Here is a 24,900-nt window from a genome sequence, read left to right on the forward strand (position 1 = left end):
TTGATGTTCTTCCTTTATGCGCGAGTTTCAAGAGAAGATAACTTTGGTTTCAGTTTACTCCGTCGTTTCGATGTTTGTGAAACGTTAGTTTGGTTCATAGGGAAGAATGGCATCGATTGCATTCACCAGAGATTTATATCTTTGGTTCATGTCAGTTATCTACTTATTTGCATTTTCATCCCTTTACGTGCAAATCCCAGGTGTGTTTCAGAATTATTTATTTGTGTCGTAGGTTGTGAATGCAGTTTTTTTTTTCTGAAGTTGAAACGAGCGAAACTAAGCTGTTGTCATTGTTCTGAAGTATATTATTTGGATAGTGTCATATGCATTGTCATCAATTTACAATGTTTGCAGTATCAGTGCATGCGTGTGCTTCTAACATTGAAAACAAATCTAGTTTTTAAAATGGTAGAAATAGCAGATAAACTAGTAACATTTGGATTCTTTGAGTTAATTGTATGTCCTTTAAAGTATTGTGATGAATCTGCGTGTGAGTGCAATGGTTTAGCTAATTTAATTGGTAATTTTGAGTTCAGGTTACTAAAGCAATTACTGGTATTTTTGTGTCCATAATGCACAACAAACTTTCTTTGCATTGAATGTCTAGCTTTATTTCTCTGCAGGTCTTTATGGAAACAATGGAATAATGCCTGCAAGATTTGTCCAGGAAAAAGGTATTTTTAAAATTAATTTTGGCATATGCAAAAGTATTTTTAGGAGCTGTTTATTTACAATATTATGTTCATATCCTAATACATGTATGATTCTCTTGCAAAATCAAAAGCTGCAGTGATCAGATATTCAGTAATTTCTTTAATTTTCACACACTTTATAAATTAAAAGGCTTGTATAAACACACATTTTTTTAAAAGGAGTTTAGCTTATCCAAAAAGCACAATTCTTGAAATGTGTGAATACACCTAAACTGTGAAAGGCAAACCTCAAACATCATTCCTCCTGTCCACAGTTGTTACTCTAATAGAGGGGTTTCAGTTCAGTACCATGATTACCAAGCTATAGGTGTATGTCATAGCGCAAGATGCCATTTTGGTAGCTGACACTGAGTTTAGCAGATAATTATAATAAATTTACCATCCTTATATTTGTTACTTTGATTTCTAGTAGGCAGTAGGGATTTGACCTATGCTATAAGGACAGATCGATGTAAATACACTTGTAGTATGTTTATCATATATTTTGGAGAACTGGGATACCAAGATGATGTAAGGATTTTTTAATCGTCTTGTCCTGAAATTCTTCTGCATCAAGATTAAAGAGCTCTTTCTGTGCATTGTGAGAGCAGGATTTTAGAATATGCATATTGTAATTACTTGTGTCTGGTTCTATGAAAATGAATCCAGTACAATACAGAACTGCTCATACAAATATGCATCTTTAATTTTGATCTATTCTAATTCTTTGTATATCTTAATAATAATACATATTTTAATAACAACAGTACAACATCAAATAATGACACCATTAATATAACTATAGCAAAGCTATTTGTTTCTAGTCCAACTGAAATGCCAAGCATACAAAGTTGGAAGATGGTATGCAAACTACCCAAGTGGCCCTTTATAACGCAGGGATTTTGTTCAGACTCATGAAGATTTTGCACACTGTTACAGTGTCATAATTTCTAGCCTAGGGGGATAGGAAAATGTGTTGGAAATTTTGTTCAGTTACTTTAATTTTGCATGTACTTCATGTTTTAATTAACCACAATGCTTTTTATTTGCTTGTTTAGAAGCAGTCTCCCAAACCGAACTGATGAATGAACCAACCCTTTTGAAGCTGACTCCAAAACTTGGACTTGATACAGAGACAGCAATGGATCTTCTTTGTCTGGGAGGCATTCTGATTTCTTTCTTTTGTGTTGTGTGCCACACAGCTCGGGATTTTATATCGTTCACATTTCTCTGGGTGCTGTATCTTTCTCTCTACAAGGTAATTGATATTATGTGTCCAGTCTCTTTATATCATGCATAAAATACGGGGTTGCAAAACCATTGTGTTATACTGTTATTTTTGTTTTGTTTTATTTAGATATGTGAAAGATTATTAATGCAATACAGTTTTTCTATTAAAGGATGATGATAAATAGTATTTTGTTCATATTAGCTTACACTGCAGTAGCTGAGTCTGCAGCTTAGTTTTATTATACTCATCTTCAGAGCTAAAGGTCACAAACTGAAGATATATTTGGTTCTTGGAACAGAACCCTCCACCCCTGCCTCACCCCAAGACCTCCCAATATATCACAAATATGACTATATATCTGTCTGATGAAGTTAGGCCACTGCACCAAAGGTTGTAAGGTGAGCTTCCATGCAGATGTAGTTTCAGCTACTTTTCCAAGCATAACTTTATTCATGTATCAAAGATTTCATGCAATGGCAAAGCTGCAGACAGCATCTGTGCTAATGGCATTCACCCTCTCAGCATGAATAGCTACACCGCAGGTGCTCAACCTATGCCCTGCAGGCCACATTCGGCCAGTAAAGGTGCCTGATTTTATATCATGTCCAGTGCAAGAAAAAGGTTGGGCACCAATGAGCTACACTAACCGGCCATGCAAAGAAACGGTTTGCTTTGAGACCAGCTTCGATTATTATTATTATGATTAACATAATGTCTGTGTTTAATTTTTTTTTGTAAGGTGCTTTGAGTTGGATTTTAATGGTGGAGTAAAGCACTATATAAATCAATTCTATTATTATGTATCAGGGGAGGTGAGAAAGCCATCATGAGAGTGTTAGGCTTCACCTTCCTCATGCAGTGCAGTGGATGTTGGGAAACATTTAGAGCAGTGCCCCTATGGTCCTATACTTTAATCATCATCAGTCCTTTTTGCCCTATGGCCATATGGGCACCGGATAACATAGCATCAACTTTCTCCGTTCTCCATCCTTCTCTAGTATGCACTGAATGAGAGGCAATGGATGCTGTCGGATGTTTCGGATGCTGTCTGCCCATTCCTTCTCTTGTCTGCCTTCCTGTACTGTTCTCTGCAGGATGATCTTGCAAGTTCTGACAATTTGAAAGTGTGCATATCCTGCTTTTGCTTATATCTTTTCTTTGTGAACTAGTTTTTCACAGGGCTCTATTATTTATATAATTCTCTTTTGTGTTACCCGTAGTATTTTAATGGTTGTCTTCAAAGAATAATTTAGTAGTTTTATTTAAAATTAATTCATCTGCCATGCTTTGTTTTATTTTTCATATTAGTGTTAAAAATTCCTGTTCATTGTTGTCAATTGTACTTTCAGGTTGGTCAAACCTTCATGTGGTTTCAATGGTAAGATTTACTATGTTAATTGCTTGTTTAGATTAGGGGTTATTTTAAAAATATTCTAATGAAAAGATAGAATCAAATAATAATTCTAATCTATGCTGATCTAGTAAATGGTCATCCAACTTTTGCATGTAGTCTACACATCATGCAGAATAGAATGCTTATCTCCCCCTTTGAATTCTTCTGACAAAATGCTGTTAACATTAGGTCCTTCAGTCTTTATGGTCATTGATCATCAGTCATTTTTAATGATAGCCATAATGCTTTGCATGTGAAAACAGCCAAAACAAAACATTCTGATGCCAAAGAGTGTGAATTTAATGTCAGCAAATTGAGATTGTCTTTTAATCTGGAATTTCTTGTGCATCAGAGGTCATAAAGATTTGAACAAACAAATGAATCATATTTGCAATTATAATGGTACTTCAAAGGCATGTCAAAAATAGTCTTTTATCTCCGTCTGTCTCTCTCTCTATGTGTGTGTATATATATATATTGAAAAGGTTCATTTGTTTGCAATTAAAACATTTCTTGGGTGTCTCTACTCACACACCAAATGTGATGGTTTGTGGTGAATATAGGTAGTTCCACTCTATATTAATGCATATCACTGATGTATAGTTTACTGGCTATAATTTGTTAAGTATTGCCAGCATAATGCTGACAGAATGATTAGCTTTTAGTGTTATTGATGCTGTTGTACTTGGAAGTTTCAGATACTGTTGGGTAATGTCTAGGAACATATTCTGATACTGTCTTCGGTGCTGTCTAGGGATATATTACTACTGGAAGCTGGCTTCCTTACTATGCTGGTTGCTCCATTTGGTCTTCCTTTTTTACATCTGAGAGGCTTGCTTCCTCACGACAATATCACATTTTGGTTGGTGCGCTGGCTGCTCTTCCGTCTCATGTTTGCTTCAGGTGTGGTCAAGCTTACTAGCTACTGCCCCACTTGGTGGGGTCTCACAGGTACAACCTTTTTATTCAGTTTATAGAAAATTTGTATTCATCAATGTGAATAGTATACAGACAGGAACTTTACAGGCACATCCTCTGCTGCAATTTTCACTGAAAGTTTTTTTTTTCCAATAACATAAAACCTTTATTATGTGATCATATGTTCTTTCAGCTGAAAATCATCCCTTCTAGCAGAAAAACAGTCTGGATATGGTAAACTACACCCTATATGCTTAGAGTGTAGAGGGATGGGGATTAAAGCCTGGCACATAGATGAACAGCATGAGTGATATTTTTTGGAGGATTTGAAGTCTTAAGAATTGTTCCCCCCCCAAAATAATTTTGATTAGTGATTGTGATTGCTCAATACACAAAAAAAAATTTAGTGAAGAAGTCAGATAGTTCAGTTTCATAGTTAAAGTGATCATAGTTTGTTGGCGCTTAAGAATTAGACTTCTTGTTCATTATATCTGCTATGGTGCTTTATGGTATAATTATTTTCTTAATGTTTGTTTCAGCTCTCACGGTTCACTTTGAATCACAGGTAATTGTTTATAGTTTCTGTGTAGTGGCTCAATAGGTTGTAGAAACTTCTTCAAGGAATGCATTAAAGCATAAGTTCACAATTTTGATTGACTTGCATCTAGGATTGTGGTGGGACATGTAGATTGTTTTAAATCAGAAATTTCAAGGACACATTTCTGGTATTAACATCAGGAACTTAAATTTAAAGCTGATCTTTGCCTTCATTTGAGCATGCCGAAAGCATATAATATATATCTTTTATGTAACTTCATATTTATTATGTGTACACCCTAAAATTGTCCATGATCTGAGATATGTACCCAGAAGTATCCTGTGGATTCATGTGTATGCTGACAGTTCAGCAACAAATGCCACAGTGGAGGCGCAGTGTAAACATCCATTATCCAGCTGCATCAGCACTAGGAAAAAAAAACTGCACCATCTACAGTTCAGAAGTTCAGGCTCTTGTGCATTATCACACTGCTCAGCGACCTAATCCCCACAAGCTGTCTGTATTGAAGGTCCTTTCAGAAACTACATTGCCTCATGCAGAACTCAAAGAGCTAGAAAGTAATGAGTAGTCCTGCAGTGGATACCACTTTAGAATCCAAAAGAATGAGATAACTAATCAGCTTGCCAAACTTGGATCAAGAGGGAAACAGCCAAACACCAATATTAGCTTCCATGAAAAAAAGACCTTTGTGAACTCCTACTCTTGGTGCCTACCATTTTCTTGAACAGTGGTAACAGGTAGTAATCCTATGACTTTGTATGGGTCATTGCCATTGACAATTGCAATTGTCATTGAATTTTCACATATTAAATAAGATGAAGCTTGCACCATTGCCAACCTAGAAACCAAACACCAGAACATGTCCTCTAGAAATGTCCTCTTCCTTTACAGATGTACTGGGAAATTGCACTCTATTCAAGTAAGATGATCCCTTGTTTTGATTGCAGTGCATACCAACACCCCTTGCTTGGTACTGGCATCACTTTCCAGAATGGTTTCTTCGTGTGAGCTGTGTGGCCACTTATGTCATTGAGATTGCACTTCCCTTCCTCTTTTTTGTTCCTATCAGGGCGCTCCGTATGTTTTCCTTCTTTTGGCAGGTGAGTTTTGTCACACCACTACCATTTAAAATTAATCATATTCCTTCTTCTAGTAGGTATTAAATCCTGTCATGAAATGCTTTTCTGTTAATATGGGTAGGGTAATTTTGCATCAAAGGTTTGTATTAAAAATAAATCCTTGATATTCATGTAATGGTTTAAATATTTTCCCTTCTTGGGTAAGTGATTGACAAAAATATAACTATAGAAGGAAAGGTGAGAAGGATCTTGAAATTTGTCTATAGTCATAGAATAAACTTGATATGGGTTCACTGCTTCATCAGCAGATCCCTTCTTAACTCCAGTCTTCATAATAAGCAGCCTTTTGAACATTTTAAAAGAAATAAGTCATAAATGTTTATAATGCATTACGATAGGCAGATAACTGTTGTGGGAGCTGCATTCGCTATTACGCATGGTTGTCATAAATATATGTTCAGACATAATGTAAACTTCTGAACCAGCACATGCACATTACCCCAAATCCAGAGAACAAGAATAAAATATATTACAATATCTCAATGAGCCATCTACAGGTGTGCACCTACATATGCTTAAGCAGCATAGTGGTGCTGCTTCCAGGAATTTCTAGCTTCCAGTATAGGCCAGGGTAGTGTGTGAGAACTCTTGTCACAAGTTCCATAAGATCTTTCAATACTTCCTGCACAACTGTGAAGTCACAGCTACGTACAGCTAGCACTAGTGTGCCAGTGTTGGTTGAAGCATCCACACATTTTCGGAGCAGAAATTTTGCAGTTTCTGTAGTTGCATAGATGATGTCCTTCCAGTCCATGCGTGTCAGAACAATGTCTTGGATACTTGCAGCAACCTCATGCAGAATACCCATTGGAAAGATGATGGGAAAATGATACATGACCCGAAGATTTTTCTCATTGCTGGGCTGCACCTCTGGCCACACTTCATGCAGGGGAGTAAGATCTGTGTCGTGGTTATAGTAAGGCAGCACCATCAGTGGCCTCTGATGTAGTTGCATGCTTGTCACATCTGTCTCTGGGATCGTGTAGCATAAGCACGTTAGGGGTAGCAGCTGCAGAAAATCTTCAATGATGTTGTTTTCCATCTTCAGGTGAAACCACATACAGTTGATTAGCGGCCTTGATATCTGACCATAACGGAGAAACAACTCCTTCGTTTCAGAAAAGGCTTTTGGTTTGAGGTAACCCTTGCTGTAGAAAACTTTGTTTTCTGGGTACTGGAGGAAATGGTTCATGTCATGGCGATACAGAGATGCTAGCAGATCAACAAGAATATGTGGACGATGAAATAAGATGTGAGAGAAACCTGAGATCTTTTTGAACCAGAATACCTCCCCTGTGTCATGGAAATGCTCCACACAGTCTTCCAGCTCTGCATCGTGCACATCAAACCCCACTGCTATCTTCTTCACTTGACTCCACAGTAAGTAATTACCACACTGCTGCTTGATGGCAGCCTTCAGCCTGTTCCAGTGTTGAGGTACTTTTCGTTGAGCATGAGGAAAGAGGGTTCGATCAATAGCCAGATGTTCCAGATCATTCATTAGCTCTTTGATGCCTTCCAGCGAGTCGCTGGCACTAACTGCTGACACTTTTGGCAGAACCCGCAGTGGGCAGGACAAGATGTCATTGAGGCGGTCCCGCCGGGTGTGAAGCATCTTGAGAGCAGATTCCTGCATGCTGCTGAGTTCACTGCCCTTTTCATTGGTTTTGTCAAACATGTCCAGCTCAAGTTTGATAGAGTCCAATTCAGCCTGTAGATGCTTTTGGTAGTCATGTAGGTGGTGCTTCACCATCTGACACACAATTTCCTGCTGCCTTGTCAGTTCCTCCAGTGAGCTTTCCTCCTTTGACAGCAGGTCGCAGTGGGTCCCTACAATTTTGACCACTATTCCTGGTGTGAAACAGTTAAGTATATCTAGCCAGTGACCTATCATATGGTAGAAATTCTCCTGCTTAAAGGTGTTAATGTTGTAGATGATCATACTTAATGCTTTGCTGTCTAGGAACAGGTGATATATTGGTTCATATGCAGAATCACCACCAAAGTCTAACAGCATGAAGGGTACATTGTTTTCGGTCTTGCATGGCATCTGGTTCAGCAGACGTGTGCCATCAGTAATAGCCTCTGTGAGGCTGGCTTTGCCTTGAGCCAGCACATGCATCAAGCTGGTCTTTCCTGTTTGTGAGTTGCCCAGCATCAGAATTTTCTGACGCTGAAGGTTTTCTGTCTTCATGATAAGCAGCTTTTTAAGGTACTGGAAAATATTTTCTGTCTTCTCTGTACACCAGATCTCAGGGGGAGGCTGTTCTAAAGGATTTTGATAAAGCCACAGCCCATGCTTTGAGAGTTTCCGATACACATGAGCCTCTTTTAGATTTACAAGCTTATAAAACTTCATAGGTAGGAAATGGATAGAGTTGCTGGTCAAGTCAAGGGTCTCAAGATTTCTCAGCTCACAGATTTCATCAGGCAGGGATTGTAGATCATTGCCTTCCAGGACCATAGTTTTGAGGTTGTAGAGGCCCCTGATTTCCCCTGGCAGGTGTCGGATATGGTTTTTAGCCATGTTCAGTTCTGTTAGGTTTTCCAACTGCCCAATTGTAGCAGGGATGCGCTCAAAGTTGTTGTTGTTGACTCGGAGGATCCTGAGGCTAAGTAGGTGGCCAATGTCATCTGGTAAGTTATTAAGCATGTTGTGGGACATATCCAGAACCTGAGAAGACAACCATGTATAAGAATAGTTATTAAACTGCAGATATATTGATGAGGAAAACAGTAAGATACTAGCATGTTGCTAGTTTACAGGAGCTTAACTCTTTGAGTTTCGACAAATATATCTAGCCCCTTCAATCCCAATTAAGTCTTTACTTATTTATGGTCTTTTCTGTTTTCACTAATGAAAACTTATGTATCATTTTTAGTCTTTTAAAATCACTTGGTCAGCACCTTTGCTTGGCATTCTTTGAGTTTCAAGATGTACTAGCCCTTGCACCAAATTTTTTTTTTTGAAATATCAAAACTGAAAAAAATGAAAGAGCATCACTTCTGAAACCTTCCTAATTTAACTCACCTGTAGATGCTTGAGATTGTAGACAGATGATGGAACATACTGGAGGAAGTTTTGGCACAAATAAAATTCCTTTAGTTTGGTGTTATAAACATCTGGAAGATTGTTTAGCTTAGTGCATTCCAGGTCTAGCACTTCCAGAGCTGGCAATTCAAAAACAACCACAGGAATGTGCTCAGAATTGATCTGTCTCTTTCGAAGCAGATTCTCCATGTAGGGATCCACCACTCCACAGAAGCTTCTGTAGTTTAAAGCCATGACTCGCAGCTTGGGCATCTCAGGAAGTGTGTCTGGAAGACTTTCAATAGAGTTTCCCCAGAGAAGAATTTCTTCCAGCTCTTGGCAGTAGGCAATCTCGGGGGGTAAGGATGTGATATTGGTTTGCTGGAGATTGAGCCTCTTTAGCTCTGTAAGGTTTCCAATTTCTGGTGGAAGGATGTTGATTTTGTTGCGGCTGATGTCCAGTAATTTAAGTTTCTTCAGCCTCCAAACTGCAGGTGGGATGTAGGGTAGGTTGCATTCTGAGATTTTGAGCTCTTCCAGGTCTGTGAGTGATTCCAGCTCTTGAGGCAAACCAGAAAAATCCTAATTGGACACAAAAATAATTTGTTTGTGTAATTTTTCATTTATCTGGTAACTTAGTAAAGCTGGTTTTGTTTTGACAAAATGTTATGCATATTGACACTTGATGTAGCAAAAATAAATATTAGCTGTAAACAGTTTTTATATGTTTATTCCTATCTGTTAGTGGAAAATAAAGCATGACTGTAATTTTTAAATTCTTCTGTTATGAGCAAGACTTTTGAAAGATCTTATGCTTCAGTTTATACTCACTCCAGGGTGAACGCATCGAATTCCATTACGGCTTATATCCAGCTTTATGAGAGATTTTATACGCCGCATTTCTACTGGTAATGAACGCAGGTTGTTAGAAGCGAGTATCAAGACACCAATATCTTTGGCTGGAAGTGCAAATTGAAAGGTGTTCATCATAATTAGGTGTACATATAGTAAGACATTTTAAAAAAGTCACATTGTACCTCAGAGCATTAAAAGCAATTTTTTTCTTAGCGCTGAGAGCCTTTTGCAAGGTTGCTGCATAATACACACACTAAAAGATTAGCATTTAACATTGTGCAGAATTAGTTTTGGGCAAAAAATACAGTTTATCTCAGATCCTTACAAAACAGGAAAAATATTCAAAAAACTTAATATGAATGCCGTTTTTTCCCAGAATATTAAACTTCTAAGCAAGAGAAAGCATCTTGTTAAATTGTAGCAGCTTACTGTTAAGAAGGGAAGCGGGTACAGTGGTCATTCCTTGCCCTGAAAAATCCAGAATCTTCAGGCCTCTCTCTGTCAGTTCAGGAGACTTGATGATCACATTTTTCTTTTTTGTTGTTGCTGATGCTCCTGGTGAGTCCTCCTTTGGAATCTTAGATCGAGATGTTGGACTACCTGATTTAGTCTTGGCGGATATTGGACTTCCTGATTTGGTCTTGCCAGAACCTGGGCTTCGATTTGGTGAGGCAGACTTTTGTCGACCTGGGGACTTCTTGCCAGATGGTGAAAGAGACTTTGCAGAAGACTTTCTGTTGCTGGATGACAGTGACTGTTTGGGAGACTGACCCTGCCTACTGCGTGGTGAGGGAGACCCCTTTTTGCTGCTTTGAGATGGGGACTTGGCTGGCATTTTGGCGGTGGAGCTTTCAGCATTAAGCTGCCAAATATTTGACAAACAAGTTTATTTTGATCTGCAGTCTCAGTAACATGATATTTTAAAAATGTTTTTGATTATGGTAAGCTTATAAAGCAGCTAAGAGTATAGATCAGTTGCAGGTCCAGTAGCTTAGCATTGGTATTAGAGAATGGGTGTGGTTTGCTGTTGGTGAATTAGTAGTGCAGCCTTGCAGGCCATCTCCCTATTGGGGTAGGTGTGTGTAGAGTCAGACTAGGAGAACTACCATGCAATGATACATGAGGTGTAAGCCGTTTTCAATATGATATTGCTAGAATTCATGACAAACACAAAAAGGCAGAAATAGTATTATATACTTTATATACAACCTTGCTTGGTTTTTAATACAGTGTGGGTGGAAAGCCAGTCGTAACATTAGACCTTGGAGGCAAATTTAGTATTGGTAATTCTCAGTAATTCACACATCACGTGGTTTGACGCTGAGCTAGCCCATGGAGAGTGACGAATAGATTATACACTTATACTGGTGCCCAGCCTTCGTGGTCACACAGGACGGAGATGGTGGCCAGCACCGTACTTGATGTCCAAGTAGGTAAAGCCTCGCGTGTACCCGACAAAGAACGCTTGCAATCCAGCCAGCGAGACTCACGCTAGCCTGCCCAGCCCTGTCTTGCATTTTCACGATGCATGCAGGCTAGCGGCGAGCACCTGCCCATCGCCGTTCTGCCATGATGGTGCTCTCTAGCCATGCTTTTATTAGTGGGCGTTACGAACGAGAGAACTACGGCAAAAGGCTGTGATCTTCAGTGTTCAAACCGCCGCCGCCACCCACCAGCAGTTCTGTTGATTGTTCGGGTTTATAACGGGAGCTGAAACTGGAAGACACGATGGTCCACTTGGGGAGGGGAATGGCGCGCTTTCTTGACTAGGTCTTTGTCGGCAAAGTTGAAAGAAAACAATCCGTTGCTCGTAAAGATCAGAGACGTATATACCACTATGTTAATATACGTTCATGGCCAGAGCGCCAGGCATTAGTGAGAGCAGCGACGTGTTTATCAAACTGGACGAGGCACATGAAAAGCAATGATTCATATATAGCTCTTCGCCTACGCCAGGGGTGGGGAACGTCTGGTCCACCATAGCAACAGGGCCGCCGAGAGCCAGCCCGGGCCCCGGGACAGACCTCTCCGGGCCCCTTGTACTTGTAATCGTAAATTATTTTCCCAGTATATAATGTATGTTTACAATTCGAATCTCAATATCTACACTCAAACTCAACTTCTGCATGTGTAATGCTTGGGTGTTCTGTCCTTAGACCTTTCTTTAAAAGAAAAAGAAAAGGAGAAGAAGAAAGAAAAAAAAAATCCACTGACCAAGGCCGGGCCCCCTTGACAGCCGCGGGCCCGGGTACACCAGACCCTTGTCCCCCCCCCCCTCTCGTCAGACCTGCATAGCAACCGCAGATTTAAGTAAATCTAGAAGTTTTTTCAAAGCAATATATATGTATATTAAGTAAATAATAATGATGATGTAAACTTTGAGGGAAAAGTAAAGAACGTCCATAACGGGATAGACAGGACACATACGAGTATGTGTACGTTTCTCGTCGGCTGCCTGCAGCTTATATGGGAAATTTTGAAGGATTATGACCTTCACTCTAAGCCGAACACAGACCAGTTTCAGCTGTCGTCTGTTGATACTTGTAACATTTTTTGACAATGCCGGCTCTTCTTTAGTGTAGAATGCAACGTTATCTTTCCGTGGATTTCAAAGGATGAGCAAATGAGGACAGCAGTGCCAGGCGGAATGAGATTTTAAATATTGCAAAATGTGAACACGCTGTGGCGAGACTAAAGCTTGTCCGAATAGATCGAGCTAATTTTTGATGAGAAAATTTGTATGGCTTTCGAAAGATTTTATAAATATCAAAATAGCCTTTGTGTGAGGGAGAGTAGGTCCACCCCTGACCTGCGCCAATGCCCTAGTCGCCATTCACAAGGAATTCAAAGCAGGCAAAACAAACCATGAGGACAGCCCAGCTAGTGCTGATCCAAACCGATGCAAGAGGACGTAGTTTTTGCCGTTTTTACAACGTGTCCTTTAAGACAAAAGATTCTTCACTAGATTTTTCGTCACGTAAAGTTTACCTGAGTGTAGGTTCTCCACCCGACAACGAAGCTGAGGTAGCGCCGTATGTGTACCTGAGTTGAGACACCTTCACCACAGCTCGCACTCTCAAGGAACTCGCTCCACCGATTGCATTGTGCCGATAGGATTTTGTTGTTCGTGTTTGCTTTGTTCTCTGCTCGGGTGCCAGTACCAGTAGACGGATTAATCTTCTGTCGGCCAGCCAGTACATGTTTTGCGGTGGAGGTGGGAGGTGGGTTTTGGGGTGGGAGGGGAGGAGGTCGTTGTCGTCTGTCCTGATACCGATCGACAAGTATTGTCGGGTAAGCTGTCTTAGTGTGTGTTTGAAATTCCGAAACGATCAAACCGCTAAGAAATCGCTTCAGTTAATGTGGCGACGGTAATTAAATTCAGTCAGTGTCACAGAACATATCTTTGTTCATGGTCACAAATGGCACGCAAAGAATTTAAGAGCTGACAACGCGATGCTATTTTGAAAATTCTTTTCGAAAGTTTATCCGGGAACGGGTAAGGAGTGTTTCCCGGTGGCCAAGCAACGTGTACTCAAGCATATACATTATACAGGTGTAAACATATGCGTAGGCTGTCGATTGCTTATCGGTATATCGTGTATGTAGCGTACCTTTGAACCTTGCAAAATCGTGTGTAGCTTGAATGAAACTTGGAATTCAACCTGGCCCTTGACTAATTTGATTGAATGCCATCTTCGTTACTTAGTCTCTCTGTGATATGTGTGTGTGTGAAGGACGATATACGCAATAAGAAACACGATACCACAATGACAAATCACATGATACGATTGGTAACCGTGATTTCTACAGTTTTCGTACTTACGATTTTGATCTACCATTCCATGCTTGCCAATAACACCTTCCATCTACTGACGACAAGTCCGCACCGGTGGCAGGGTTGTGCAAGTCGCACGCCACTCCGATAATGAGTCTTTGAAGACTTGAAAAGCACTCGAACCCTGGCAAGTCTTCAGAGGCATCGGTATGCCTTTATTATTGTTGTTACCGCGCGAGCTTCTGACGGCCGCAGTGACATAGCGCGCGGGCTCGGTGACGTTAATTAGCTTCTCGGAAGACCGTTTGGAGGCAATGGAAGGAGTTTAGGATATTAGTTGCCAGGGTTACTAAGTGCCAGTTAGGGGGATGGTCTCAGGTCTTACAGGTGAAAACCAGGCAGCAGGCATAAGCACGTCATGCCAGGTACTAAGGAGACGGTGGAGTCAACTATGCAAACTTGTGAGACGCCTGACAATGAAGGTGTAGGGAAGTGTTGTGGTGAGAGTTCCCCCAAATAGGGACCCCACCACACAAACTAGCGTTTCGCTTATTTTGCGTTCAGCGGCCGCTGACTTGCGAATCGAAGGGCGATGATTGATGGTGGCCATTGCCGTGCACCTCATTGTGCACAATGTACCGAGAGATGTGCAGCCCTTCACTCTTGTACGAGGTTATCGCTAAGTGCTTGCCTGCCCACAGCTCACACGCTGATTGATGTTTCCCTTCAAGTCAGTGGGTCGATCCTTAGTAGTGAGCTGGTTTGTCAGTCCCTCACATATTAATTTTTGTTTTTGCACGCACGCACGCACACAGAAAGCTTCATTTATCATCAGTTGTTAGAACTCGTGGTAACAGCCTGTGGATTAAATGTAGATTCAGCTGATTTATGGACGACACGTATATTCGAGTCAAAAACACAGAACAAAACAAAAACAAAACAAAAACAAAAAAACACTGAGCCTTTTATATACATAAATGATGGAACTGTTTTGTGTGACTGCATTTACCGTCCAGAATGTAACAGAAAAATCAACATTGGAAAGCTGTATGTCAAGAACCAATCCGGTGTATAGACACATGGTATGTTAGGTGGTTGCTAATGTCAACATTCGTAGTTATGAGCCCCACAGGGTCCTCCCGCACTAGGGAAGGGAGGAGGCTGGGAGTGAGAGCTGTTTTTAATTGCACCAAGCTACTTGAATCGAAAAAGCTTAGTGGAAGGTTGCCAAAGCAAAGATTATATTTTAAGGGCTTTGACTAAAACTTACCAGCAGAATCTCTTTGTGTCAAAGCCCAGTACATGTAAAACATAAAGTTAGTGCAAACAGGCTGAATGCAGGACAAGGAAAAAAGGGTTTCCGCTGACAGATCAGAGACCATAGCAGTTGACTGGATGCTTTTTCGGAAGACCGTTACAGTTCTTTGTGACACCTTGTTCAGCCCAGTCAAGCACCTGATAACTAGAATTGCAATAATGTCATTAAAAAAAGTTTGATAATTTGATTATGACACTGGTACAAGACAGACGATGATGACAATGATCATAATAATGACTGTAATACTGAGTTTGTATAACACATTAAGGCACTTTCTGCCTGCAGGCTTAGTGTACTGTACAAAACCAGGAAAATATTGTCCTCTTTCCACTCTTGCATGCACTGTCACCACAAATAATAATAATACAGTTATCCCTTCCTCAATGAGATGATTTGGGGTGAATAGTGACAAATTCGTGTAAATTTTGTGTATTCCACTTCGCCCCCCAACTTCGTACCTCAGAAATCAAAATTTTTTTTCTTTTACAGGATGTTTACCTTATTATAAACTTTGGATTAAGCATTTGGTCATATGCTATGTGTAGGTTAATGTGTAAAAATACTATATGAAATTAAAATAAAAATACAATATATGAAATAAAAAAATGAAACTCTAGATGCAAAGATCACTTCCAGATCACTGTGAGATGTTATGTGAGTGATTGCTATCAATACACTTGGCATATCCAGTGTGAAGAACCACAGTCAGAATTTAATTTTCAGGGAAAACAGTTTTCAGGAATTTTGTAGCTGTTTATTTATGTTAAGGTAATATACATAACGGTACCTACATTTTATGCATACAATTGCAAGTTACTAAACTTTTAAAGATGTCTCTACATTTCTAGCATTTGTATGTCATCGGCTGGCTTTAATATTCTTTTTGCAAATTTAAACGTTTTACTTTTAAATTTTAAACAAGAAATTTGTATATTTACAATATTAAAAGAGCGTGATTTTGCTCACAGTATCAAAACTGGGAATGACAGTATTATTTTGTAATCACACAATATCCTTGAGGTAAAATCTGGAAAAAAATGAAATGCATATCTTTTACCTGCAGCTCTTATTGTTTCATATCATCTTCTGTTTCTACTGGCTTTGCTGTTCAGGTTGTGCTTCAGGTTCTTATCATTCTGACTGGTAACTACAACTTCTTCAACCTGCTCACTATTGCGTTATGCATCTCAATACTGGATGACAAGTGTTTTTCAAGAGCATCTGAAGACGCTAGTGAGTTGTGAGACTATTTCTTAAACTGCAAACAGCAAATACAAGTGCATATATATATATTCATTTATATATTTTTTAGATGGTAGACCAGACAGGCAGGATTCAACTGTTGCATACAGAAGGAATTTATAAATGCTTAATTGAAGCATGACATCATACTTAAGATACTTTCTGTCCTCAAAGTGGGACATTATTTTTTATAAACATTTTTTAAACAATATTTTTTAGTTACTTCTGATGGAAACAATCTGGTCTGTCAAGGGTAAATAAAAATTCACATCTAAGCATACTACACATTGTAACTGCACACATCACCATATACAGCCTCAGTTTTCAGCTGATTATCGTTTTAGATCAGGGGTGGGCAATTAATTTTCCCAAGGGGCCGCATGAGAAATTGGGATGGTTTTAGAGGGCCGGACTAATATAGTTTAGTTTTACCCAATACTGTACATAGGGCCGCCCCTTACCCAGGTCTGTTTTAGATGAAAAATGCAATTTTCCTCTTCAAATACTAATATATCATGTTAATCCACAAAAGCCTACTGAAACATCTAGGTTTCATCTCGACTGAGAACTAGAATAACATGCTTGCTTAATTCTCCTGTTTTGCCCCCTCCCCCCTTTTTTTTTTCTTTCTTTCATCAGGAGATAGATTTCAAGTGATGTAATTCTAAAGAATTGATTCTTCTTTTGAATGATTGATCTTCTGTGAATAAACACAATTAAAAAAATTCATGTAATTCAGGCCTAGAACACCACTAATTCATTTCTCTGAATGGAATTTTAGAATGTCATGATTGTGTTTGATAGTAATTGATCCTTGGAGGTAGCAATATACCTTAAGTCTTTGAGTGTGTCACCTGCTTACATGCTAGACTAGATTTTTGTCAAATTTGTGTCATTTTTTTCCAGATAAAAAACCAGGCTCCATTTTCAGACTTGTTGGCTTTGGGATATCAGTACTAGCAACAGGGCTTGTCCTAGGGATTGGTGCCCACTACACAGTAAAGTTGTTCAGTCTAGAGCACAATCCAGACTTTACCATAAAGTCCCAGATTGGTGAGTTTTGTTAGGTTTTCTAGTGAAGATACAGTTACCACTGGGACTGAAATAGCAAGCAGCTGTAAACTGTTTGTTTGTTGCTACTTTGTTGGTTATGATCATTCATAACGTTTGGCACCAAACTGTTGACTGTTAATATTTAGCAGATGTTTAATTTTTAAATTGTATGACTTAGTCTTTCTCTAAGTTGTGTGTGGATGTGTGCTTGTGTGTAAGAGAGAGTTCTGATAATGAGTTGTCAGACTATTGTGTTTGCTAAATGAAATCTAATGTTTTTGTTCTAGAGTCTAAGACTTTCTTTTTTATATAAATAGCATTTACAGAAAAGCAGTTTCATGACTGGCTAGAAATGATCATGCCATGGACCATGCGATTAGGAGCAGCTTCTCTTGCTTTTGAGATATTCAAGGCTATCAACATGTAAGCACTTATTAGATGCATTGAAAGAATAAAGACAAAATTAGTTTAACTTCTGCCTAATGTTTTTAATATTGAACATGTGTTCATTAAATGCAGACTAGAAAATAAGATTATATGCCATCACATTGCTGCACTGCTTTATTAGCTATAAGAGGCACCATTCTACTTAAGTCATTCAAGAAATCAGGTTCTTAATGATAATAGTTAACATGCATATACCATTTATAATTGACACGGTTGATTTGATACTGATAAATGTGACTTTAAAATGATGCAAAATAACTTATCAGAAAAGGATCTCTATTTTAGCATGGTAATATGGTAATTAAATGACCACACAACAGCCACATAGATAATAACCCACATGTAGACATACAAAGCACACCAGTTGCTTCTAATCAGACATGGAGAAATTACAGTTGCAGACGTGAAGATATTACATTGGTTGAGTTATGACAAGTATGTGAAATTTTTGCTTTAACAGAAGAAAAAGGTCTATGGTTTTTGTCAGCATGGAATTTTTTCTTTGTCCCTTTTCCCTAGGAGCCGCAAACTGAAAAGTGGCTGGGTAATGAAAGGCCTGTCACAGTTTCAAATTATGTTCTTTGGAATCATTGCAGCAGCAATGTTCAGCATAAGTTTGGTGAGTTTTTTTTCATTTTTAATGGAACAAAAGATTGTTTAACATAATGAAATGATTATTATTGTTCATGGAATTTCTTTTGATCCACATCTACCACCCCACCTCCAGATGCAGAAATATTTTAGTACTACTATGTTTTTGCTACTGCAGTGTTGTTTAACTGTTTGTTACAAATAGTCAACTGATATTTGAAGTTACTATTATTGCCCTATTATTGGAGAAGCATGCTGCTGTGCAAGCACGTTAGTGTAAAGCTGCAGTTTTGCCACTTGACAGCAAAGAGGAGGCATAACATGATTTTGTTTAAATAAAATTAAAAACAAAAAGTTTAGTTTTCTACTGTTCAATAAAAAGTTATCGGACTTAAATAATAAAGTTCAGCCCGCAACCTTGTGTATGGTGTGAGATTTGGCCTCCCGTGTGATTGAGTTTGACACCCCTGTATTAGATGATTTATAATTTTATGAACATATCCATTTCATTAACCTTATTACTTGCAGCCTTAATGCAGCATCCATTACCATGGTTGTTGTATTACTTGCAATTCAAAATACATGACAGTTTTTGCACTGATTATTAAAGATCATGTCCTGTTGAGCAGTGTTTTTGATGTTGAGTAGTTATTAAATTGTAAAGTGTGCTGTAGCCTTTACTCTAAATAATAATTCTGAGTAGAATATATAGCGTTGGGTCTGTAATTTATGCTGACTATACCTTCGTTATTGTCTCTGAATACTAATGTTGAGTAGAATATGTAGCATTGTGTCTGTAATTTATCATGACTGTACCTTTGTTATTAACATTGTCTCTGTCCTTTCCTTCTAATTCTGGTGCACCAGCATGAATCACGTATACAATGCTTTTATGAATTTTAAAAACATTTTTATTGAAAACTTAACTGTTCTATTTTTTTGTAAACATCCTTTGTAATAAAAGCATAAGATCTACTAATTTTATAACAGTAATGTTATGAGGCCTGTCTTTATTATGTAATGTGTGCTAGCACTGCTGAGGCATGTAATGACTTAGCTAGAAGGGAAATGGCACCCGTACTTTGAGCTCCCCCTAGCTGTATTTGGTTCTTTAATTAGTGGGAAAAAGTAGCGAGATTGACTGTTCTGTAGGTTGTTGTGTACAGTAAGTCTTCAGTTTTGACATATGGCTGTTTATGGTTGCATTATCCAAATTTTCTGCTGTCATATTGGCTTGAACTTACTGTTCAACATTTTTTTTAAAACAATAACACAAAAATAATTGTAACTGTTTAAAAATTTACAAAACTTGTAGCATTTCATATTTTGTATGTATCACAGCATTAGCGTCATCTCAAGATGAAGTGCAGCAGTCTGTTTCAAATTTTGAACATGCCCTTGTGGTAAGAAATGCTTCATATGATGGTGCACTTCTAGGTTCCATTCGCAGCACTTGACAAGGCGGCACAGCGCTCATTGCCTCAACCGATTGTGCATTTACACTCACAGTTACGGCCTTTCCATCTGACCAGTCCATATGGCCTCTTTCGCAGGTAAAACCAGTAACCAGGAGTGTTTGTTCCCGTGTGGTGAAGCTTTATGATGCACATGGAATGCTAACAGCACAACAGCATCATCTAGGTGCCCTGCATGCCTCTACCCCTGGGATTTAGAGAACGCACAACAGATCTGCATGTGTGGCTGAAGTCTTCATGCTAACTAACTAACTAACTAAAAGCCTTTTAGAGATTTCTGACTGCACTCTATGTGTTTTGTAACACCACAGAGTGAGCACGTGTCTTTTGTACTTGTGTGCAGTTGCAGGTCCATGTAACTGGAAGCATGGGTTGTGTGTGTGTTGGCAGGTCGACCTCACCGTGGTAGATCGTACGGCCTATTTTAGCTTGCCACAGACCATCCACGATCTGCACACGAAGACAGAACCCTTTCAGATAACTAACTCCTATGGCCTATTCAGAAAGTAAGAACAAGATGCCAAGCCACTCCACTAGTGAATTCAGTGGAGGGAAAAGGGTGCAATTTAACTCTGATGGAAATTGTTACACTTTGTGTTAAAACCTGATATAGGGTGGGTTTCAGTTATGAGTAGTCAAGTTGCTTTAGCTTGAGTTCTATTTGAGAAGGATTTTGTGACATACTAAATTTAACACACAATACAGTAGCATTAAGTAGTAAAATGAAATCAGTTAAAGATAAAAAGAGAGTGCTCTACAATACTTAAATGGATTGTTCAGTATACAGGCCATGAATGGGGACTTTGAACTGAAATAAATTAAGAACATTGATGTATAAAGACATGCAGTGACAGGAAAAAGGGGAGATTTTGCTTCTTGGTGCCTTTGGTGGCATGTCATTCATAGTGTATTATTTCAGATTGTCTTGTGTTCAGTCTTGCATTACCTTCAAGAAGAGGAGAATGCCTGGGTACTTCAACTCAGCATTGTCTGTGCATGCTCAAAAATCCATTCATCTTGGAACTGCAAGGAATTTTAAGCTTGTGACGTTTAGTGTGAAAGCAGGATGTGATTTATTTCATCTTGACTTTATGCACTTATGACTGACAGTTTAGGCTCTGTTACGACTTTTTTATTTAGCATGTTGAGTATTGAAAAAAATTAAGTGCATTTTAAAATATGCTGTTTCTGGCAGGCCACTTACTCTATATTACAATTTTCTGCAGAAATCACGTAAAATAAGCACATTTTGAAAGAGACTGCTTGTTCTATGAGTCACCTGTCATTTTGATCCACACATCGTTCCAATCATAGCTACCGATTTGTCCCAACACTGAAAGTCAAACTTATCCAGAAGAATCGATCTCAGTTGACTGGAATAGCTATAAAAGTCAGATAATATTAACAAAGCCATGTGTTATTCAGCTAATATTGTGCTTTGCACTACATATTCAAAGAATAAAAGGTGCATAATCCAATTTTCTTTTAAATCTTTTTTTGTTTTTTGATGTTGGGTTGTTGTTAAATGTATTTTTCTTCATTATTCTTTAGTTTGGAGGTTTGGTTACGATGAAACAGGGTTACTCTATGGGCAATCATTTAGCCTGAGCCTGGTTGATTCGACTTTCCGTGTTGGAACAATAAGAGGTCTTACACGGTACGATACGGTCATGGCAGATTTGATTAGATTTAGCCCTAAACCTTCAAAAGTATAAATGGCGCATTTTAAGAGAGCATCTTTATGTGAAAAGAAAAAAAATGGTTTTTAAGTGCATTATTTCAACATTAAAATAAATGAACTTGAATATATAAGTGTTGGAAGTCATGGTTCATAGAATGAAAGCAGACTGATCTCCCTACTTTGACTCCTCTAAGTTACAGCCCGATTTTGCTGGATTTCAGCGAGTCTTAATAGGGAGGTTTCACTGTAATCCTTTTAATTGTAAGAATTTTATGACACCACCTACTGCATCAAGTTGCTGGAAAGTAGGGCTTGATCTAGAGCAGACCTGGGCAAAGGCCGGCCCGCGGGCCGGATCCAGCCCGCCTCCTGTCTCTGACCGGCCCACCCGCTGGTTTGCCCGCCAGTATATATACTATATATACAGTATTGGGTAAAACTGAGTTAACTATATTAGTCCGGCCCTCTAAAACCATCCCAATTTCTCATGCGGCCCCTTGGGAAAATTAATTGCCCACCCCTGATCTAGAGAAAGAGATACTTTTTGAAAGAGTATGCTCAGACTGGCCAAAAATTCAGGACCCATTGTGTCCATACAATGCACGTTTTTTGTAATTGTGTGGTGTGCTTGTTAAATGGTTTGGATTATTTGTGTCATCATCAGTTCACTTTTAAAAACATAATTTTAATATCCGTAAAGTATTTGTGTTTTATATATATAGGTTTAACTCACGGAAAACTTTCATTTGCTAATAAAACCAAAGATATTTTACTTTAAAAAAATGTTCATTTAATGTGGATGTTAACCTTCATGATACAACTAAAGCAACAATTTTAGCATGCATATGAGACATTTAAATATAGAGTCATCACTTTATGCCTCCTAATTTCTTGCTAGGCTACATGCTTTTTTTGGGAGGCTCCATACCTTGTGATTTTACACAGCTAGTTGGAGGTATAATTGAGCCTGTGGCTGGAAAACTTCAAGCAGCAGGAGGTACCAGATAATTAGTGAAGATCAAAGAAAACAGTAGATTTGGAATCCTTCCTAATGCTCCACCCTAGATAATATGTACTAGTGCTATTTTAGCTGCATTATAGTTTGCCATAGTCTCTTTGTTTTAGTGTCATTTAGGAGGTTTTCAAGTCTTTGTAGCTTGTAAAAGAAGTTTATGTGAAACTCATTTACTGCCTTTTAGAATGACTGGTGTGGGTGGTCGCCCAGAGGTGATTGTTGAGGGCAGCTATGAGGCCAATAGAGGCTGGAAGGAGTATAACTTCCTCTACAAACCAGGAGATGTGTCTGCCAGACCTCCCATAGTTGGTAAATATTCCTACTGTTGTTTTGGTGAGACTTTATGAGATTTAGAATTATCTGCATTTTTCCAGCCCACAATAGTTGATAAATCTTGGTACATAATCTCGGGTGGGGATGATGTATCGTTTTAATTTGCAGTTTGTCAGTCTGTGAAAAATTTACAGGAACCGTTTTCTGCTTGTGTTTCAGCACCCCACCAGCCCCGGCTTGACTGGCAGATGTGGTTTGCAGCACTTGGCAACTACCAGAACCATCGTTGGTTTGTCACTCTGCTTTATCGTCTTTTGACTGCTCAACCTGAAGTCCTAGAACTCATGGGTGACAACCCATTTCCTGAAAAACCACCCAACTATGTTCGGGCCCTTCTCTACCACTACCATTACACCCCCAGTACTCCTTTAAACAGGTCAGTGAAATAAACAAGTTACCATCAGAAATAATAGACTTGAAGGCTCATTCCTGTTCAGTGCTAGAGATCTTTCTGTTGGCTTCAGACTGTAGTTTAGTTTCTGGCCACATTTCTGTCTAGACCTGTGGTCCATATCCATTATACATGGCTGCCCAATTAAAGCATGCTCTTCTAGTGTTACTTTAATAATCAGTGTTTACTCTGCTGATATTGGGTTTCAAACCAAATCTTTCAGATTAATTTTGTTCCTTTTTTTTTACAATGCACAATTATTTTGGCAGTTCTCAGAAGAAAGATTGGTGGGAGAGGACACTGAAGGCTGAATACATTCCTGTCCTGGCTAAAAATGATAGTAACCTCTTGGAGTTTTTGCGTCACAACAGGATTTTGGAGGTCAGTGCTCGGTCCCATAAAATGTCTGCATATATCACTGCTTTTTATATTTGTTTTATTTAGCAAAGAGAGCCTTTTGCTGGAGAATTATTTAGTTTTTGGTTTTGTCTAGATGCAACAGGTTTTATGCCTGCCTTGACAAGTGGATTTTTACATATTTTGCTGTCTGCAGGAACCCCCACCTTCAGAAACCACTCCATTAAGCAAGGCAGTGAAGTGGATCCGTCAGCTGATTGGTCAGCCAGAAGGATTTCGTTTTGTAATGTCCTTGTTTACTTCTGCTGTTCTCCTTCGTCATCTCACTGCATTTCTGCCAGTTTAGGAAAAAATAGACCTACTATAGACAATTAGGCTTAGAATTGAAACATTTTGTTATAGGCATGAATGAATGCAAATCATAAGTAAATTTCATGAGCATTAACATTATTTACTTGACTCATTGAGTCTGTGCAGTGGTGGGTTTTATTTTAAATATTTTCTGAACTACTAGAGAGTCTATACAGTTATGCTTTTTTCCTAACAGCATAATTTTTTTAAAATATAGTGCCCAGTATATGTTGTATGGGAAAAGTTGTTTTGAATTTTACAATTGTTAGTGTGGTGCTGGAAAACTATTATCACCAGTGATGTTTTACTGCCATTAATGGTTCCTAATTTTTGATAATTATAATTTTGTTTTGAGCATCTGTAAAAATTTTAGTAAGTTTTGGCTGTTGTACTTGTAGTGACATTGAGTTCTCATAAACTCTTTTTTAATACTTTTTAAGCTTACTTCCATCTGAATTTTTTTTTTAACTGTATATCCATACTGTTGGTGCTTTATACTTTACCTTTTGCTCCAGAAATATTTTAAGTGAAATTGAGATTTCGATGTTTTATTGATAAAAACAGTAGAAACTGTGCAATAAAGAGCAGTTTACAAAATCATCTTCAATATCAGAGAAATGAGTGAGATCAAAGGGCATCATTTTTTTTTTATTAAATAACTTAAAAAATACTGCAAGTTCTGGTGGGAATTTGAATATATTGGTCTGCTGTACTGGTCATTGTACAGAATGGAATGATATGAATATAGGTGAGCATCAATCTGAATGCAAGCAAACTCCATTGAATCTGTTCAATATCAGGAAGTGGGGTTGGCTGATGGAATTGCTTGAGAAATCTGCCCTTGACACAAAATGGCCTGCAGTCGGTACTTTGCCGGCTGGAATGTGGGCTGTAGAGCCAACGTTGATTCGTAGAACTGTGCAGCTTTCGTCCATTCCTCCTAATAGAGCAGCATAGGGCAGAAGTTATTATAAGTATGTAAATGAAAGATCAGTGGATATATTTGCTTGAGTTAAGAGTGGTCAAAGGAAAATATGTTTAACATCAAACACA

General features: G+C 38.6%; 3 protein-coding genes across 11 annotated transcripts in view; 1 reads left to right on the top strand and 2 right to left on the bottom strand.

Moving 5' to 3' along the window:
- Nucleotides 1-63: 63 nt before the first annotated feature.
- LOC112560226 (lipase maturation factor 2-like) lies at nt 64-24,447 on the top strand. 2 transcript variants are annotated; one of them, XM_025231910.1, is made up of 16 exons: nt 64-200; nt 624-674; nt 1,751-1,950; nt 3,273-3,301; nt 4,071-4,267; nt 4,774-4,799; nt 5,741-5,893; nt 16,024-16,144; nt 17,060-17,206; nt 17,524-17,629; nt 18,173-18,272; nt 19,682-19,797; nt 22,600-22,724; nt 22,908-23,124; nt 23,409-23,520; nt 23,693-24,447. In XM_025231910.1, the coding sequence occupies exons 1-16, from the start codon at nt 107-109 to the stop codon at nt 23,840-23,842; spliced, it is 1,944 nt and encodes a 647-aa protein (XP_025087695.1). In that variant the 5' UTR covers nt 64-106; the 3' UTR covers nt 23,843-24,447. The 2 variants fall into 2 exon arrangements, with proteins under 2 accessions (XP_025087695.1, XP_025087696.1); XM_025231911.1 differs by lacking the exon at nt 19,682-19,797 and adding an exon at nt 20,110-20,225.
- Nucleotides 5,900-14,857, bottom strand: LOC112560225 (malignant fibrous histiocytoma-amplified sequence 1 homolog). Of its 3 annotated transcripts, none has more exons than XM_025231906.1 (5): nt 13,642-14,857; nt 10,248-10,680; nt 9,795-9,922; nt 8,964-9,545; nt 5,900-8,606 (listed from the first exon to the last, which is right to left on the bottom strand). In XM_025231906.1, exons 2-5 carry the CDS (start codon nt 10,651-10,653, stop codon nt 6,438-6,440), a joined length of 3,285 nt encoding a protein of 1,094 aa, XP_025087691.1. In that variant the 5' UTR covers nt 10,654-10,680; nt 13,642-14,857; the 3' UTR covers nt 5,900-6,437. The 3 variants fall into 3 exon arrangements, with proteins under 3 accessions (XP_025087691.1, XP_025087694.1, XP_025087692.1); XM_025231909.1 differs by having other exon boundaries at nt 13,430-14,857; XM_025231907.1 differs by lacking the exon at nt 13,642-14,857 and adding an exon at nt 12,807-13,422.
- Nucleotides 24,380-24,900, bottom strand: part of LOC112560223 (tetratricopeptide repeat protein 17-like) — a 30,318-nt gene continuing 29,797 nt past the window's right edge. For all 6 annotated transcript variants that reach the window (XM_025231901.1, XM_025231903.1, XM_025231905.1 and 3 more), the window contains one exon: nt 24,380-24,787. In XM_025231901.1, coding sequence (XP_025087686.1) covers nt 24,644-24,787 — 144 coding nt within the window. In that variant the 3' untranslated portion in view covers nt 24,380-24,643. The remainder of the gene's footprint in view (nt 24,788-24,900) is intronic.

The sequence above is a fragment of the Pomacea canaliculata genome, linkage group LG3 (assembly GCF_003073045.1).
Source record: "Pomacea canaliculata isolate SZHN2017 linkage group LG3, ASM307304v1, whole genome shotgun sequence".
Taxonomy (NCBI): Eukaryota; Metazoa; Mollusca; class Gastropoda; order Architaenioglossa; family Ampullariidae; genus Pomacea; species Pomacea canaliculata.